The 20556-nt window shown below is 40.9% G+C and overlaps 1 protein-coding gene across 3 annotated transcripts in view; it reads right to left on the bottom strand.

The window, feature by feature from the left end:
* Positions 1 to 20556, bottom strand: part of scn4ab (sodium channel, voltage-gated, type IV, alpha, b) — an 86053-nt gene that overhangs the window by 18062 nt on the left and 47435 nt on the right. For all 3 annotated transcript variants that reach the window (XM_084072687.1, XM_084072688.1, XM_084072689.1), the window contains 9 exons: positions 19092 to 19246; positions 16935 to 17108; positions 12508 to 12630; positions 11689 to 11797; positions 7602 to 7774; positions 7429 to 7482; positions 3232 to 3369; positions 2839 to 2943; positions 902 to 1054 (listed from right to left, as the gene is read on the bottom strand). In XM_084072687.1, the coding sequence (XP_083928813.1) occupies positions 902 to 1054; positions 2839 to 2943; positions 3232 to 3369; positions 7429 to 7482; positions 7602 to 7774; positions 11689 to 11797; positions 12508 to 12630; positions 16935 to 17108; positions 19092 to 19246 (1184 nt within the window). The remainder of the gene's footprint in view (positions 1 to 901; positions 1055 to 2838; positions 2944 to 3231; positions 3370 to 7428; positions 7483 to 7601; positions 7775 to 11688; positions 11798 to 12507; positions 12631 to 16934; positions 17109 to 19091; positions 19247 to 20556) is intronic.

Raw genomic sequence — 20556 nt, 5'->3', positions numbered from 1 at the left:
GTGGCTTCCGCGTGCGGTTAGGGTTAGGGTGAGGGTTAGGTATAGGGTTCGTTAACGTTGGAAAGGCGACATGTCGGAAAGCCGCCATGTAACCGGATAGGACACTTATACAGACAGGACGGATAGGACACTTATACAGACAGGATGGATAGGACACTTACATAGACAGGACGGATAGGACACTTATACAGACAGGACGGATAGGACACTTACACAGACAGGACAGATAGGACACTTACACAGACAGGACAGATAGGACACTTACATAGACAGGACGGATAGGACACTTATACAGACAGGACGGATAGGACACTTATACAGACAGGACGGATAGGACACTTATACAGACAGGACGGATAGGACACTTATACAGACAGGACGGATAGGACACTTACACAGACAGGACAGATAGGACACTTACACAGACAGGACAGATAGGACACTTACATAGACAGGACGGATAGGACACTTATACAGACAGGACAGATAGGACACTTATACAGACAGGACGGATAGGACACTTATACAGACAGGACGGATAGGACACTTATACAGACAGGATGGATAGGACAGTTATACAGACGGATAGGACACTTATACAGACAGGACGGATAGGACACTTATACAGACAGAACGGATAGGACAGTAACATGTTCTATTTTTTGTAAGAATTAGAACATAAGAATTAGAACATTCCCAACATTCCCAACACAAGTCTGCTGGCGGAGACTTGTGCTCGGAGGAGCACTTTTTCTAGTTATTATTATTATTATTATTATTATTATTATTATGTGTTTTACGCCTGTAAACATGATGTGATGTGACAATAAAGATGGTGGTGATTCTGACCAGGTTGATCCAGTAGAGTCGGTCTCTTATTATTACTAATAATATTAATTACCAGGTTGATCCAGTACAGAATGTCTTCCTTCTCCACACTCTGCTCGTCTGTCTCCACCATCATGGTCACCATGTTGAGACAGATCAGAACCATGATGAAGATGTCAAACGCCTGCTGGGTCACAAAGTCAAACACCAAACCCTGGAACTTATTCTGAGAGAGAGAGAGAGAGAGAGAGAGAGAGAGAGAGAGAGAGAGAGAGAGAGAGAGAGAGAGAGAGAGAGAGAGAGAGAGAGAGAGAGACAAACAGACAGACAGAGGGGAGAGAGAGAGAAACAGACAGAGGGGATAGAGAGAGAGAGAGAGAGAGAGAGAGAGAGAGAGAGAGAGAGAGAGAGAGAGAGAGAGAGAGAGAGAGAGAGAGAGACAGACAAACAGACAGAGGGGAGAGAGAGAGAAACAGACAGAGGGGATAGAGAGAGAGAGAGAGAGAGAGAGAGAGAGAGAGAGAGAGAGAGAGAGAGAGAGAGAGAGAGAGAGAGAAACAGACAGAGGGGAGAGAGAGAGAGAGAGAGAGAGAGAGAGAGAGAGAGAGAGAGAGAGACACCAACAGACAGAGGGGATAGAGGATGAGAGAGAGGGAGAGAGACAAACAAACAGACAGAGAGAGAATCCGGATGAGTCTCATGAGGATTACATGTTTATATTTTCATGTGATGACATTTTAACAGCTTTATTCAGTAACACGTTTAGTTAGAAATAGGTTCATTTATTAACAAGTTTAGTTGGTAACACATTTAGTTGTTACCTCTGGTAACAGGGTTAGTTAGTAACACATTTAGTTGTTACCTCTGGTAACAGGGTTAGTTAGTAACACATTTAGTTGTTACCTCTGGTAACAGGTTTAGTTAGTAACACATTTAGTTGTTACCTCTGGTAACAGGTTTAGTTAGTGACACATTTAGTTGTTACCGCTGGTAACAGGTTTAGTTAGTGACACATTTAGTTGTTACCTCTGGTAACAGGGTTAGTTAGTAACACATTTAGTTGTTACCTCTGGTAACAGGTTTAGTTAGTAACACATTTAGTTGTTACCGCTGGTAACAGGTTTAGTTAGTGACACATTTAGTTGTTACCTCTGGTAACAGGGTTAGTTAGTGACACATTTAGTTGTTACCTCTGGTAACAGGGTTAGTTAGTAACACATTTAGTTGTTACCTCTGGTAACAGGGTTAGTTAGTAACACATTTAGTTGTCACTTCTGGTAACAGGTTTAGTTAGTAACACATTTAGTTGTTACCTCTGGTAACAGGTTTAGTTAGTAACACATTTAGTTGTTACCTCTGGTAACAGGTTTAGTTAGTAACGCATTTAGTTGTTACCGCTGGTAACAGGTTTAGTTAGTGACACATTTAGTTGTTACCTCTGGTAACAGGTTTAGTTAGTGACACATTTAGTTGTTACCGCTGGTAACAGGTTTAGTTAGTGACACATTTAGTTGTTACCTCTGGTAACAGGGTTAGTTAGTAACACATTTAGTTGTTACCTCTGGTAACAGGTTTAGTTAGTAACACATTTAGTTGTTACCGCTGGTAACAGGTTTAGTTAGTGACACATTTAGTTGTTACCGCTGGTAACAGGTTTAGTTAGTGACACATTTAGTTGTTACCTCTGGTAACAGGGTTAGTTAGTGACACATTTAGTTGTTACCTCTGGTAACAGGGTTAGTTAGTAACACATTTAGTTGTTACCTCTGGTAACAGGGTTAGTTAGTAACACATTTAGTTGTCACCTCTGGTAACAGGTTTAGTTAGTAACACATTTAGTTGTTACCTCTGGTAACAGGTTTAGTTAGTAACACATTTAGTTGTTACCTCTGGTAACAGGTTTAGTTAGTAACGCATTTAGTTGTCACCTCTGGTAACAGGTTTAGTTATTAACGCATTTAGTTGTTACCTCTGGTAACAGGTTTAGTTAGTGACACATTTAGTTCTTACCTCTGGTCGTGGGACAGGTTTCTGAGGTTTTTTGGACCCCAGCTTCTTCATGGCGTTGTAATATTTCTTCTGCTCTTCTGTCATGAAAATATCTTTACCTCCCAAGTAAAATCACAATGAGTCGTTAACTTACACAGTAAATCAACACATAACACACAACTAAAGAGCTAACACACTAACAAGCTACCCTTCTAACTGGTTAAGTAACTAACAGTCAATTGACCACTGAGGGGCAACAACAACAAAAACAAGTCACTGTGTAATTAAAGGCACCACTAAGTAGTTGTTCACTTATCTTGTATAATTAAAGGAACCACTAAGTAGTTGTTCACTTATCTTAAGTTAACGTATCTTAAGTGGTTGTTCACTTATCTTAAGTAGTTGTTAACTTATCTTGGATTTCTGCTGGTTAAAGTTGTCGATGATGACTCCAATGAAGAGGTTGAGTGTGAAGAAGGAACCAAAGATGATGAAGATGACGAAGTAAATATACATGTAGAGATTCTCCTCGTAGATCGGCTGCTGTTCTACCTACAAACACAAAGACAATAATAACTAGGTCTCTGCCAGGTCAGGTAGGTTATTGTGGGCCAGCAATGTTCGGAATTCAGTCATTTTAGACGTGAGTGGACTCAGTAGAAGTTGAGGGATTAATGTTGATTAACTTATTGCACAGGCAAATCGGCCTCCTGGTGGCTCTATAATAGACAAAGGTGAAAAGAGTAGAATTTCTTCCTCCGCCTTTCACAGCAATTGGACAGATCTTTCTTGATCACATGACTATAGAGATCATTTGCGTGATGTTTGGACAAAATCTGTAGGAGTAATATCAAAAATCAAAAATCTTCCTGCTGGTGGCGCTATAATAGGCCAATATGAAAACGGTGGCATTTTTTCCTCGTCCTAGTGGGAATGTGCTTGCAAGAATTCACGGCAATCGGACACGCAGTGCGTTCATATGCCCATAGATCCCTGATGTCATCAGTATATGCCCATATATAGGCATGCTGGCATGCTATTTTATGACGTGAAGTCATAAATTAGAGCCCTACTAGCTCAAACATCCACAGCTCATCACTGGCAGTATGACTAAAGTCTGGCCACAGCCCAGCAGGGGGCAGTATGACTAAAGTCTGGTCACTTTGGAATCATCAGCTAGCAAATGACTGCAGTGTCAAGAAAGTTGCGTAAATTAATTCTCTTGCAGACACAAACGCATGCACCGACACACACAGATTGTATGACGCCATCAGACCCATCACAGCCATCTGAGAGGCAACGTAACACCAGTGAGATCCTCTAATAAAACCATCACAACCATCTGTGACCCTCACAGAGGCAACGTAACACCAGTGAGATCCTCTCATCAAGGAACATCAACAAATCATAAAATCATGCGCTGATATATATATATATATATATATATATATATATATATATATATATATATATATATATATATATATACATATATATATATATACATACATACATACATACATACATACATACATACATACATACATACATACATACATACATACATACATACATACATACATACATACATACATACATACATACATACATACATACATATATATAGACAGACAGACAGACAGACAGACAGACAGACAGACAGACAGACAGACAGACAGACAGACAGACAGACAGACAGACAGATAGATAGATAGATAGATAGATAGATAGATAGATAGATAGATAGATAGATAGATAGATAGATAGATAGATAGATAGATAGATATATGTATATATGTATATATCTTAAGTGGTATATATATATATATATGTATGTATGTATGTATGTATGTATGTATGTATGTATGTATGTATGTATGTATGTATGTATGTATGTATGTATGTATGTATGTATGTATGTATGTATGTATGTATGTATGTATGTATGTATAGATAGATAGATAGATAGATAGATAGATAGATAGATAGATAGATAGATAGATAGATATTTATATATATATATATATATATATATATATATATATATATATGTGTATATATGTATATATATATATATATATGTATATATATATACGTGCGTGCGTGCGTGCGTGCGTGCGTGCGTGTGTGTATGTATGTATGTATGTATATATATATATATATATATATATATATATATATATATATATATATATATATATATATATATATATATGTTACAAGTTGAAAATAAAGCTTCTCATTCATTCATTAAAGCTCATAAACCCATGTGTCATCCTTGATCAACTCTGTTTTCAACTTGATCAAGTGTTTCTATAAGCAGGGGTTGCCACAAATTCCCATCTTAAAAGATTTTGTGATAGGGACCCCTATAAGAGAAGATTTGTGTGTGAGCTTGTAGATCAGCTATTTCCAAATAGCTCAAGTATACAATCTATCTATCTATCTATCTATCTATCTATCTATCTATCTATCTATCTATCTATCTATCTATCTATCTATCTATCTAAGTGTGGAGGTATCCTGCTGCACCAACTCATTTGTGCCATCTGGACAACACAGACTGGAAGGATGCCATCCTCATCACTATCTATAAAAAGAAAGGTGCTAAGTCCTCTTGTGACAGCAGCAGAGGGTTCGGGTTAGACAGCAGCAGAGGTGTCTCACTCCTGTCAGTTGCAGAAAAAATCCTGACTAGAAGGATCATGTTTTGCCGTCTGGCTGCACACATCACAGAAAACATGTTGCCAGAAACTCAATGCGTGTTTTCATAAGGATCGTAGCACCACACACATGTTTTCATAAGGATCGTAGCGCTACACACATGAGTTTTGTTGCCAGGAGAAATCCCAGAGAGCACAAACAAGATCTGTACACAGCTTTCGTTGATCTGTCAAAGGCATTCAACGCGGTCGACCCAAAGCTACTCTGGGGCATTACATACTCGTTGGGTTCGTCTCCATCTTCCAGGAATTCCACAATAAAATGCAAGACAGGGTTGGAATAAAAGTCTGCCCCCCCCCCTTCCATGTCAAAATAGATGGAAACCTATTCAACATTTAACCAGGAACACTGTCCTCCAAATCTGTCACCTCCTATATGCCAATGATTGAACTCTGATTGATCGGTCCTCCTAGTCCCTGCACTGTGCTCTCAGTGAGGTAGACCCTGCACTCTGGTCCACCCACTCTGGTCCACCCACTCTGGTCCACTCACTTTCTGGTCCACTCATTCTGGCCTACTCACTCTGGTCTCTGGTCCACTCACTCTCTGGTCCACATGGTAGCTGAGAGGGTCAAGAGGCTGTCTAGTAATGACAAGGTGGCTGGTTCGCTTCCCGGCTCGACCAGTCTGTGTGGAAGACACTTAACCCCTAACTGCTCCCCCGGTTATGTAATAATAATAATAATGATGATAATAATTATAATAACTAGACCCTACCCGTGGGGGGGGATATGCGCACATGGTTGGCAACCCGGGAGCCAGCGAACACAAAAACGCTAATAAACAGCTGACATTTAGGGAAAGCAAAAAACAGGCTTTGTTGTTCCGTGCACATGGTAATGGTCAATGGCTGTGTGTGTGTGTGTGTGTGTGTGTGTGTGTGTGTGTGTGTGTGTGTGTGTGTGTGTGTGTGTGTGTGTGTGTGTGTGTGTGTGTAACACATGGTAATGGTCAATGGCTGTGTGCAAATTGAGACAAGTAAGACGCGCGAACGCGGGAAGCGAACGGCAAAAAAAAGAAAAGAATGAAAAACAAATATTTTCAAAAAAGTCACCAATAAAAAAAATAAAAAAATACAAAGACATTCTGCGTTAAAAGGAGCATCTTAGAAAAATAAAAATTCACAATTTTTTTTTTTTTTATGTTTTTGAACAATTCAACAAAGTGTTTGAAGTGCCTGTTTCACCCACTTCCGGGGGGCGGAGCTAAAATCCGAGCCCGAAGTATTTGTTCGTAGACCCCCACTTAGGGGGGGTAGAAAAAGTTTGGGAGCGATTCGGGCACTTTTCATTTAACATGAGGCTTCAATGGGGAGTTTTTAGGGGCCTTCTCCGGGGCGTGGCTTCCGGGGGAAGGGGCGGGCTTAAACGCAACCTTGACAAGTGTGTTCAGTTTTCAAAGACCTTTCATTTGATGTATGGTACGTCTATATTGGACATTTACTTGGCTGCACACAGGCAGTGCACACATACTGCACACAGAGACACACACACACACACACACAAGCCAAGCACGGTGTCATAGTAAGCTCCACTTGCGCGGAGGCGCGCCTCGCGCCTCCTTCCGCTGCGTTTGCAATCAATTGCTCCAGCCACTGAGGAGAACCGGGCAGAAGAGATTTTGGGCTCACCACACAGAGCTGGGCTCACCACACAGAGCTGGGCTCACCACACACACAGAGCTGGGCTCACCACACACACAGAGCTGGGCTCACCACACAGAGCTGGGCTCACCACACAGAGCTGGGCTCACCACACACACAGAGCTGGGCTCACCACACAGAGCTGGGCTCACCACACAGAGCTGGGCTCACCACACACACAGGGCTTTGTAGAATTATGGATAATGTGTTCATTGTTATTATTATAATTATTTTTAGGTACTAACGTCTCTAGAGTCCACTGCTCCGTACATTATGTCCATCCATCCTTTAAATGTTGCCTGAAAAAACACAAAGTACAAAACAATAACATTTTGATGTGTGTGTATTTGCTGTAGTATGTATGTATGTATGTGTACAGTGTATGTATGTGCAGTACAATATAAATGAGTGTACAAACTATTTGCAGTAGTGACAGGTATCCCATCCCAACGTTGTCATAGGTCACTTTAAGGTTCTTCCATCGGACCTCAGTGTTACTTTCAGCCAATAGGAGACATTCTGTCTTATTGTTGACGTCTTCAGGCAGAAACATTTCCTCTGCTGTCGAGTTGTAACAGAAATAAAACTTCCCTGCAAACAATAATAATAATAATAATTATTAATACATAGGACCACAATGTAGAGGTCTTCACGGCCCAATATGACAGGCCATACCCACCAGTGACACATTTACCCAGAGCCCAATGGATCCCAGCTATGATTAGAAATCTGAGTTCTGAACCCGAACAGTACCGAGAGCTGACATACCAGAACCATATACAACCGTATAGAACCGTACAGAACCGTACAGAACCGTATAGAACCGTATAGAAACGTGACATACCAGAACCATATACAACCGTATAGAACCGTACAGAACCGTACAGAACCGTACAGAACCGTATAGAACCGTATAGAAACGTGACATACCAGAACCATATACAACCGTATAGAACCGTACAGAACCGTACAGAACCGTATAGAACCGTATAGAACCGTATAGAAACGTGACATACCAGAACCATATACAACCGTACAGAACCGTACAGAACCGTACAGAACCGTACAGAACCGAATAGAACCGTATAGAAACGTGACATACCAGAACCATATACAACCGCATAGAACCGTACAGAACCGTACAGAACCGAATAGAACCGTATAGAAACGTGACATACCAGAACCATATACAACCGTATAGAACCGTACAGAACCGTACAGAACCGAATAGAACCGTATAGAAACGTGACATACCAGAACCATATACAACCGTATAGAACCGTACAGAACCGTACAGAACCGAATAGAACCGTATAGAAACGTGACATACCAGAACCATATACAACCGCATAGAACCGTACAGAACCGTACAGAACCGAATAGAACCGTATAGAAACGTGACATACCAGAACCATATACAACCGTATAGAACCGTACAGAACCGTACAGAATCGTACAGAACCGAATAGAACCGTATAGAAACGTGACATACCAGAACCATATACAACCGTATAGAACCGTACAGAACCGTACAGAACCGTACAGAACCGTACAGAACCGTATAGAACCGTATAGAAACGTGACATACCAGAACCATATACAACCGTATAGAACCGTACAGAACCGTACAGAACCGTACAGAACCGAATAGAACCGTATAGAAACGTGACATACCAGAACCATATACAACCGTATAGAACCGTACAGAACCGTACAGAACCGTACAGAACCGAATAGAACCGTATAGAAACGTGACATACCAGAACCATATACAACCGTATAGAACCGTACAGAACCGTACAGAACCGTACAGAACCGAATAGAACCGTATAGAAACGTGACATACCAGAACCGCACCTGTACAAAACCCGAGGCCCCGAAATGCCCGAATGCCAAAGTTGTTTTCCAATTGGTAACATTATTATTAAGAGTTGTCTAGTATTAAATAAGACTTGTGTTTCTTACTTTCTTAACTAAACATAGTCTCCCTGTCTAGTATTAAATAAGTCTTGTGTTTCTTACTTTCTTAACTAAGGGTTAGTTAGGGTTAGTCTCCCTGGTTGCTGCTGCAGTGCCCCTGGGTCATACCGTGATGCATAATCCCAATCAATCAATGCAGAGAGTTTGTAAATAAAAGAAATCCACGTTTTCTTTAGATGTGTGTAATCCTTCTTCTTTAGCCATTGCTATCGCTAATCATAATTTTCTGTCGGAGATATTCGTTTCTTGTTTATCATTATAATTGGCTTTGGAGTTTCCATTGTGCTTTGCAGAGCATACAGTACAGGCAGGGGCGGCCTTAATGATCTGGGGGCCCGTTTCAAGAGCTCATATGGGGGCCCCATATGCACCCCCCCCAAAAAAAATAATAAAATAAAAGATATTAAAAAAAAATGTGTGGACTGAAGTTGGTTTGCTTCCACAATCCATAATGATGCATTTTCGAACTCAATTAATTAGGCTATCTGCACTTCCACCATGGACAGACAGCTAAAAAAAAAATACATTTTTTTTTTTTTTTTTTTGGGGGGGCCCCTGAGGTTGGGGGCCCGTTTCAATTGAAACGGGTGAAACATAGGAAAGGCCGCCACTGTGTACAGGTGACAACACGCTATGTCAACTTGTTTTGAACCATACACCAAAACGTTACGTTAATATCAACAATCTTTAAAATAACTGCCCAGACTTCTAACTTTTGGCTTGAACTTTAGTTCACCTTTTACATTTTTTATCCCTCAATTATTTTTTTTTGCCAATTTTGTAAGTGATCCTGGGCACTACACTCCCCCCACCAGCCTAGGGAGCCCAGGGCCGAGCTCATGCCTTCTTCAATGCATGAGACCAACTGACCTTCTTGTCAGCTGACAGGAAGGAGTTTCCCTGGTTGGTTTTAGTTCACCTTTGACGGCATCAGGATGGGACAGTGCTCCAGTCATTTAGTGCCATCTTGTGGTGAGATGTTTGTTTGCACTTTGCTTTCACTTTGAAATCTCGGGTCCACTCAGGTTTTATTATACCCACCGTCTCACTGTCTGAGCCCCGAGACCCGAGACAAACGGTACTCAGGTTTTATTATACCCACCGTCTCACTGTCTGAGCCCCGAGACCCGAGACAAACGGTACTCAGGTTTTATTATACCCACCGTTTCACTGTCTGAGCCCCGAGACCCAAGACAAACGGTACTCAGGTTTTATTATACCCACCGTCTCACTGTCTGAGCCCCGAGACCCGAGACAAAGGGTACCAGGTTTTATTATACCCACCGTCTCACTGTCTGAGCCCCGAGACCCGAGACAAAGGGTACCAGGTTTTATTATACCCACCGTCTCACTGTCTGAGCCCCGAGACCCGAGACAAACGGTACCAGGTTTTATTATACCCACCGTCTCACTGTCTGAGCCCCGAGACCCGAGACAAACGGTACCAGGTTTTATTATACCCACCGTCTCACTGTCTGAGCCCCGAGACCCGAGACAAAGGGTACCAGGTTTTATTATACCCACCGTCTCACTGTCTGAGCCCCGAGACCCGAGACAAACGGTACTCAGGTTTTATTATACCCACCGTCTCACTGTCTGAGCCCCGAGACCCGAGACAAAGGGTACCAGGTTTTATTATACCCACCGTCTCACTGTCTGAGCCCCGAGACCCGAGACAAACGGTACTCAGGTTTTATTATACCCACCGTCTCACTGTCTGAGCCCCGAGACCCGAGACAAAGGGTACCAGGTTTTATTATACCCACCGTCTCACTGTCTGAGCCCCGAGACCCGAGACAAACGGTACTCAGGTTTTATTATACCCACCGTCTCACTGTCTGAGCCCCGAGACCCGAGACAAACGGTACCGATTCCGAACCGGACCGGGAGTCAGTTATTGAGAATGGACTATAGGCCGAGCTGGTCGGGGGTCAGGCTTACCCAACGACCTCTACAGTGGCGTGCACAGACATTTTGAGGGGCAGGTGCTCAAGTAAATTATACTTTTTTTTTGTTTACTTGGTCTGCTCTTTTTTCCCTCTACACCTATACCTCTTTGCCAAAAATAGCAGATCTACAAGCCCCACAGTGTGGGCTTGTAGATCGGCTATTTTTGGCTAAAGTTCTCCTCAGAAAAGGGATGCTAGGTTTCGAGTGGTTATGGTAAAAAGAAAAATCATAATCACATAAAGATTTGGCGGACCCCCTGTAGTAACTCTGAGGACCCCCTAGGGGTCCCGGACCCCCTGTTGAAGACCCCTGCTGTAAACTGAAAAAAAAACCCACATTTTTTTCTTTTTTTTAAAAGGGCACATCTGGTCAAGAGGGCAAAGGGCCTGTGCTCTAGCACCACCTAGAGTCTATCTGTGCACGTCCCTGGACCTCTACCACAATGGAAACATGCCATCAAAGCTTGTTGTGTCCCTTTTAGCATTGCTTGTATAATAATAATAATAATAATAATAATAATGCAAACTATAATAAATCAATATTATTATTATCATTGTAACAGAAATAAAACTTGCCTGCAAACAGGTTGACTCCCATGATGCTGAAGATCAACCAGAAGATCAAACAAACCAAGAGGACATTAAAGATGGAGGGGATGGCTCCCACCAGAGCATTCACCACCACCTGTAAACATACAATACACACAACATGTACTGTGTGTGTGTGTGTGTGTGTGTGTGTGTGTGTGTGTGTGTGTGTGTGTGTGCGTGCGTGCCTGCGTGCGTGCGTGCGTGCGTGCGTGCGTGCGTGCGTGCGTGCGTGCGTGCGCGTGCGTGTGTGTATTGCTATACTTGTGAGGACCAAGTATAGAAGAATTTGAAGAAATTTACATTGTGAGGACCGTTTTCCTGGTCCTCACAAGACAAATGGTTGTTTTATAGTTAAACAACATTTTTTTAGAGATACTTTTACAATTAGAAAAACATTCAGGTTAGGATTAGACATTTAGAGGTTAGGTTTAGGAATTGAAATTAGAGTTCAACATGATTTATACTTAGTTGCGCGCCAGTGTCATGCACCGAAAAATAGCTGATCTACAAGCTCGCAACGCGTCGCAGCGCGACGCGTTGTGAGCTTGCAGATCTGCTGTTTTTTTGGCTTTAGGCTTACGGTTAAAATGGCAATAATTATTTTTAAATAGCATTCATAACATGGCTGTCCTAAAGTGTTGATGTCCTCACAAGTATAGTAATACAAACATGTGTGTGTGTGTGTGTGTGTGTGTGTGTGTGTGTGTGTGTGTGTGTGTGTGTGTGTGTGTGTGTGTGTGTGTGTGTGTGTGTGTGTGTGTGTGTGTGTGTGTGTGTGTGTGTGTGTGTGTGTGTGTGTCTTACTCTCATCCCCTCAAAGCGGGACAGAGCTCTCAGGGGTCTCAAAGCTCTCAGAGTTCTCATGGACTTGATGGCTCCCAGTTCAGAATATCCCAGAATGTTGGCCGTCAGCGATATCAGAGAAACCTGTACAAATACCCGCATTAATACTGTTAAAACTGTATTATTACGGCTGTTGTATTACTGTAGAACAGTTTAGAATATCCCAGAATATTGGCTGTTAATAATGACCAATGACAGCCTTCTTTATTTGAGGACTCCGGCGCAGACTGTGGACTTAATAAAACAGGCCTAAAAACCTACGAAGGCCTTTTCATGTTAAATTGTTGTGTAGTTACTGTCTACTGTGTAGCAATATCCTTTTGTGCTTGGCATATTTGACTGGGTACAATGCTTTATGCGTGCAAGGCCCAGATTCTTTTCAAGTTGTGATGATTCCTGGCTCTGTGGGGGGTATTTATATGCAAATATCCTGGCCAATGGCATTGTAAGACTAAACAATAGGACCCAATGAGGATTTAGAGGTGAAAAAAAAAAAATTACAGAAAAGAAAAATGATTTAAACTCATTTCTTTATAAAACATACATGTGATCGTGCGATCACACTGGGCCTTGCAGGGATTATGCCGCAAATTGGCATTTTTCATTGTATTAAAGCACAGAATATAAGCTTTCATATGATGTATCATTCATTGAAATCGGAACATATTTGAAGATGTACACAATTGAATCTGGTTTATCTATTATAGAGCAAACTGAGATAATCCCTTCTAAAGAAAAATAGGCATATATTATATAATCATCATCATAATAGATTTAATAAGATATTTATTTAAAAATAGCAGCTCTACAAGCTCACAATGCATGCTTGTAGATCGGCAATTTTCAAATAGCCAATGTAAGTAAATGTATTGATAAAATCCAGTGCTGGTGTTGTTCTGCGAGAGAAACAAGGTCTATGAAAACAAGGCCAAAAGAAACGACCAGTTTCACCACTTGAGCCCTATTAAATCAGCTATTTTCGAAAAGAATCTTGAAAGCAAGCCCAAAGAAGCAGCTACAGCTACACGTCGTTGTGACGTCTTTGTTGAACTGCAACATGGTGTTTGCACTTTGTTCATTTACAGCCTGTATATCTACATAAACGTTCAGATTTCAAATATAAAGTGCTTAACCCATGGCCACGGATGTTACAATTCACTTCGGGTGGGTCTAAGTACCCGTATCTTCCATATTCTTCAATAAAAAAACATTTTAATCCGACCGGCGGCCATTTTCTCATAGAGTTATAATGTATCAGACTGCAATACACGCTCAAACCGATACGGCCGCGTAGTTGAAAAAAAAAAACGGAGACAATGGCCACCGATCGGATTAAAAGGCTTTTTATTGAACAATACGGAAGATACGGGTACTTATGAGGGCCCGTACATAATTATAACACCCGTGGCCATGAGATAAGCACAATATTTGAGTGAATACTTCCATAAAAACGAACGTCGAGCGGCTTACAACAAATAAAAAGCAGCTACCGATATTTTCAAGCAACTTTACTAAAAACGAGGTCGCTTATAATAAGCATACATAGCAACGCTAGTTGGCGACGTGTGGGTGGTGCTGTGGAAACACACGGCCGCAGCGGCGAAACAAGCCTTTCTTTGCATTTTTTCAGACAAACAAACACGTCTACACTAGTGTGTGTGTGTGTGTGTGTGTGTGTGTGTGTCATCAACATAGTCAATCTATATATCATTTTAAAGGTACGGGCCTCGTGATTAAAATGATGCAAACCATTCCAAGATAACATCAAAACCGACACTAAAATCATCGCCAAAGTCCGACATACACAAAACAGGTTTCATGAAAATAGCAGATGCTCACAACACAACGCCTTGTGAGCTTGTAGGTTGGCTATTTTGGATTTCTGCACAGTGTAACATTACTGTAAAAATTAATGAATAAACAAGGATACTGTAGCAACATTAATGAAACGCTGGTATGGCACTCTGGTGCGTGAAACTAGAGAACAATGCCTATAGCCAGGCCAATCGAAACCTCTATGCAAATGCTGGACATGAATGTTCAACCCCCAAAATACACACAGAAACTCTCTTACCAACAGAGGCATGTTCACAATCTAATTGTAAACATTTAATGACTATAAAACGGCTTTCTGGTAGAATACAAACCTTCTTCAACAACTGTGTTAATATAAAGAAAAAAAAAGAAAAAACACAAAAAGAAAATCTAATTTAATTCGTGATTTTCTAGTCTTTCTCAGCTGGCGACATGAGGCAGCTTTCACCACTAGCGGACACATATGTGACTCGCTGTATGTCGAGGACAGTCATCTCGCGAGGGCTCATTTTCCACCAGAGCTGAAATGAGCAAAAAAATCATCTAAAATATTCTAAACCCACTATAGCAATCTGGTAATATCAGGCTACATATCACTTAAATGTCAGAGCTTAATTCGGCATGTAAATATGATATAAATGAGTTAATGTGAAGTGAAATCGAAAATAACAGTGTGGTCCTCCTGAAGTTAGCCACATTTGGCTAATAGTTAGCTTAATTTACATTACTAAAACACTGTTTTTAGCCAAATGCGGTAATGTCCGCTCTACATTAGTTATCGACGCAAGTCGCGTTAATATTCCCGTAATTTTCATGTATTGTACACCCCAAAAGGAAATGTATTAACCATGCTACATATTACATATTACTCCAGTTCTAGCTTCACTGCACTGGCTCCCGGTTGTTTTTAGGATTGATTTTAAAATGATTTTACTAGTTTATAAAGCTCTAAATGGTCTGGCACCTTCCTACCTCTATGACTGCCTAGAGAGATATGTTCCAAACCGGCCCCTCAGGTCTTCAAGTGCTGACCTGCTCGAGGTGCCTACAATGACATACAAAATACGGTGAAGCAGCATTCTGCTTCTACGGACCGACAGCGTGGAATAAACTCCCATTACACCTAAGAGGACAGGCAGCCTCTGTGGATAGCTTTAAAGCACAGCTCAAGACCTACTTCTTTACTCTTGCTTTTAGCAGATTTTTTGGTTGATTTTTTTATCTCTGTGTTGATACCCATGTTCTCACTGTATTGCCTGATTCACTGCCTTTTGCTATTATTTTAATGTTGTTTTATGCTTTTGCTTTTCTGTTTTTTTTGCTTTATTGTTAAATTGGTTGTAACTGTAATTGTATTCTTGCTCTGTAAAGCACTTTGAGCTGCATTTCATGTCATGAAAGGTGCTATACAAATAAAGTTTATTGTTATTATTATTACATGAGCACTTTTAACCTGTATGCATCGGCTATTTGAAAATAGACGATTTGGAAATAGCCGATCTACAAGCTCACAACAAAATAATAATAACAAATAAAAAGCAACTACCAATATCTACAAGCAACTTTACAGAGAACAAGGTCGCTTATAATTAGCATACATGCTAACACTAGTTGGTGAGTTTTTGGTGAGTGTGTGTGTGTGTGTGTGTGTGTGTGTGTGTGTGTGTGTGTGTGTGTGTGTGTGTGTGTGTGTTACCATCTGTCTGTAGTTTTAGAACCTCTGTTAAACACATTACCATCTGTCTGTAGTTTTAGAACCGTAGGCAAAGAGTTCCAAAGGGTTTCCCCCTTAACTGAGAAGGCAGACTGTCCCAATAGACGGGTTTCCTTTTAGTAAACATGAGAGGATATGACCGCGCAGAGGAGGGGTAAGCCTATAGAGGGCGCCATTACCCGCAGCAGCTCTGGTCAAATGTCCATTCATAAAATAAATGATCTTCACCGGGTTTAATGAAAGTAGATTAAATTATACAGTTTGTAATACCTTGTTTACTCAATAAAAATGATTTGTCGGAAGTTGGATCTGTTTGTATATAATAGCAGCATTATGCCTATTATGCCTATAATAGCAGAATTATGGCTATCTAACTCCCGAACACAACAACAGAGTGAACGGCGCAACAATTCGTTTCCCCCGAGCATGCGCAGATTGCGCATTCTGCTCTGTGATGACGTCGCGCTGAAATCCGTCTATGTGTTGTATCTTGTGGGAACAATACAGTCACCGTGTAAATGCTCCACCAGAGCTGACGACTAGCAACCAGTCCACAAAACAGAGGTGAGACATGATTATGTAAGCATTTACATAATTCATACATTCACATGATTCTACTATGTACATATAGTGTTTTATATTATGATGATATTGAATGTTTTGGTGCTATTTTATATGTTGATGAATTGAATACCTAGGACCCCAATGGAAACAAGACCGCAAGGACTTTTTTGGTGTTATCCTTTTAGACAAAGTGTTTGACTGAACTGTGTGCTGTTTTCACATTTCTGTCTAATACAATATTCAATCAATAGTAATAATGATAATAATAATAATAATAATAACAACAATAACTTACGTCTACTATCAGAAAGTCCAGCCAACACCAGGCGTTAGTGAAGTAGGTCTTGAATCCATAAGCGACCCATTTCAGAAGCATCTCTATGATGAAGACGAAGGTGAACACCTGGTCAGCATATTCTAGAATGATCTTTATCACTCTCCTCTGTTCCAGGTAGATGTCTTCAAATGCCTAGAGTCAAAGATCAAAGGTCATATTCTAGGATGGTCTTTATCACTCCTCTGTCCCAGGATGAGGTCAAGACGGGATTACAAAACATTACAGGGCTGTGTCTGGAATCACACGCACGCACATTACATTACATTACATTACATTACAGTCATTTAGCAGACGCTTTTATCCAAGGCGACTTACAATAAGTGCATTCAACATGGGTAGGGAACGAAAACTATTAATCACCAGAAGTCTGAAGTGCATTTCCTGTAAAAAACAAGCAACCAAGAGTATACCTAGCGCTAAGGTAAAAGTGCAATATATCAACTACCTATTTCCTTAAACAGATGAGACAAAATAGCAAAATCAAATGAGCATGAGCTAAAACAAATAAGTGTATCGACTAAACAAGATCCAATAAACAATACAACAATAGAAAACAAGCGTTCGTACAACTAGTTAACAACAAGTAGGCCAGGCACGCACGCACGCACGCACGCACGCACGCACGCACGCAGACAGACAGACAGACAGACGCACAGACACAGATTTCATATTAGTTCATATAGTTTCATGTTATTTACAGTACATATTCCTCTCATTGTAATTTGCAGACTTTGGGTAATGCGCTATGTTCACAGTATATCAAGGATCGAAAATAAGTTAACGTTTACAAAATGTAGGAGCTCAGTGGAGTAGAATCATCATTATTGTCTCCAGTTACTCTCTCGCCATGCCTTCGGCCTGGCGAGAGAGTATGTTTTACCCTCCGTCCGTCCGTCCGTCCTTCCGTCCGTGTGTGTGTGTGTGTGTGTGTCCGCCCGTCCTGTCTGTGTGTTAGCAGCTAATCTCCGGCACCGTTGGCCCGGTCGCTCCGAAACTGTGCACACACACTCCTTGGATGCCAATTCAGAACCTCTGCCCCAATTTTTTCACATGGGCCTGTTATAGCGCCACCAGGAGGCCGATTTGTGCAACACCCATTTTTTCACATTACTCCTACAGATTGTATCCAAACTTCATGCAAATCGGTACACAGTATCTCTATAGTCATGTGATCAACACGGATCTGTCCGATTTCCCATATTGCATCCTCATTGCCTATGGTTGGCTTCCAAAGTTTGCAGGATTGATCCGTTTTGAACAAAAAGCCTCAAACTATGAGCTTGCAATTTCCGTGAAATTTCACACGCACATTCCCACTAGGCCGAGAAAGAAATGCCACCCTTTTCACATTGGCCTGTTATAGCGCCACCAGCAGGTCTAATTTAGCAAAACTATTTTTGGAACAAAATGCCTCAAATCATGAATGCAGTGTCTAATTGCCGTGAAAGACCTAAGAATAAATGGCACCCTTTTCACATTGGCCTATTATAGCACCACCAGGAGGCCAGAATAACGTACCTGACCTGGCGGAGACCTGTGCTCCGAGGAGCACTTTTTCTAGTTATTATTATTAAAGAGTTGGTGCCATGTTTTTGCACTTTTTCTGTTTTTCATGTGTCTATGAGGTTGATAGAACTTCATTAAGCCCCCTGGTGGTGTTTTTATGGTGTTTTATATCTTCTCTGACTATTTTGAGTTTCTACCTGGAGGCTGAAACCTTGAGGGTCAAACGTGCCAATAGAGAAACAGCGCTTTAGTGACATAGTAAAAACATGCCCTCCCCCTCATTATCATAACACAACAGGTGTGGGCATGAGGAGAAGGAGGGACTAGGACAGGTGGGTGGTGCTAAGGTGGTGGAGGAGGTGCTAAGGTGAGAACCAGGCATACTTAATGAACTGGAGGCGTGTCCACATAAAAACATACTTTTAACAATTTCTCCTCTCCTCCTAGTATAACCATAATACCTGATGATTACGTTTTAAGAGGCGGGGGGAATCAATGAAAATCATCACGGCACCCCGTCTTTAATATTATCATATTTACCATTATTACTATTACTATTACTATTACTATTACTATTAGTATTAGTATTAGTATTATTAGTATATTTACCAGTGCTCCACTGCTCAGTAGAATCATGAAGATGATGAAGGTTTCAAAGTAGTTGTGTTCCACGATGGTGAAACAAGTTCTCCTCAAGTTCCACCAGGATTTACCCTGACCCTCAGATACGTCTATGTCCAAGCATGGACATCTCCTATAACAATCTGAAATATACATCAAATATTACATTAATATGATATATAATATACCACAACATATGTCTATGTCCAAGCATGGACATCTCCTATAACAATCTGAAATATGAATAAACATATGATATTAATACAATATTGAATATAATATATACCGCAACCCCTGATGTGTCTGTCCAAGCATGCGGCATCTCTGATATATTAAAGGAGCACTATGTAACTTTCCTCTTCTACCCCGGATTTGAACCTGGAACCATGTATATATATATATATATATATATATATATATATATATATATATATATATATATATATATATATATAATGGAGCCTATAGGAGGATATCTGGCCATAACTCTAATAACTCATAACTTTAATATAGGAGGATATCTGGCCACACCTCGCTCCACAGAGTGAGATAGCTTTCTTGGTGCCGGTGGTTGTTGGCAGGACTGGTGAGCCGTGGACTTGGCGTTTGATCCTGACTCGGGGCGTTGCACTGTTCGGAAACCCTTTTTCACCCGGTGCCAATTTTTCTAAGTGATCCTGGGCGCTACACTCCCCCCACTCCACCAAACGAAAACACTTTCTTCAGCGGTGCCACTGCACGTTTAAAGGTAAACGGAAGACTCGCCCCAAAACACAAAACACATTTTGGCCCCATTGTTTTTTTTCGCGGACCAGCGGTTCTTGTATTTGATTTACTGAGGATAAGATTAGAAACAAGTTTAGGCTTTGGCACCGTTTTACTAAGTTTATGTTTAGGAATACGGTTAGGTTAGGCATAGTTTACTGAGGTTACGTTTAGGAATACGGTTAGGTTAGGCATAGTTTACTGAGGTTACGTTTAGGAATACGGTTAGGTTAGGCATAGTTTACTGAGGTTACGTTTAGGAATACGGTTAGGTTAGGCATAGTTTACTGAGGTTACGTTTAGGAATACGGTTAGGTTAGGCATAGTTTACTGAGGTTACGTTTAGGAATACGGTTAGGTTAGGCATAGTTTACTGAGGTTACGTTTAGGAATACCATTGTGTTTTCCCGGGTGACTGTGTTTTTGGACGAGCGTTTTTGGTCTTCAGTCTACAGGCTTCCCCTGCTGTTAAGCGTGAGAGAAGCAACGCTGAAAAAAAAGTTTGCTGGATAAGATTGTGCGATCATTTTATTGAATAATGCTAAAATGCTAAAATGTTTGATTATGGGCCTATGGGTGTGATTATATTATATATTTATAAACCAGAAACTTTTTTTTTTTATCGGAACGTGGATCGGTTACGTCAGTGGTTCTCAAACTTTTTCATGTCAAGGACCCCCAAATTGAC

This window comes from Gymnoscopelus microlampas (genome assembly GCF_963454915.1).
Source record: "Gymnoscopelus microlampas genome assembly, chromosome: 11".
Classification (NCBI taxonomy): Eukaryota; Metazoa; Chordata; class Actinopteri; order Myctophiformes; family Myctophidae; genus Gymnoscopelus; species Gymnoscopelus microlampas.
This window is presented reverse-complemented; position numbering and strand designations above follow the sequence as displayed.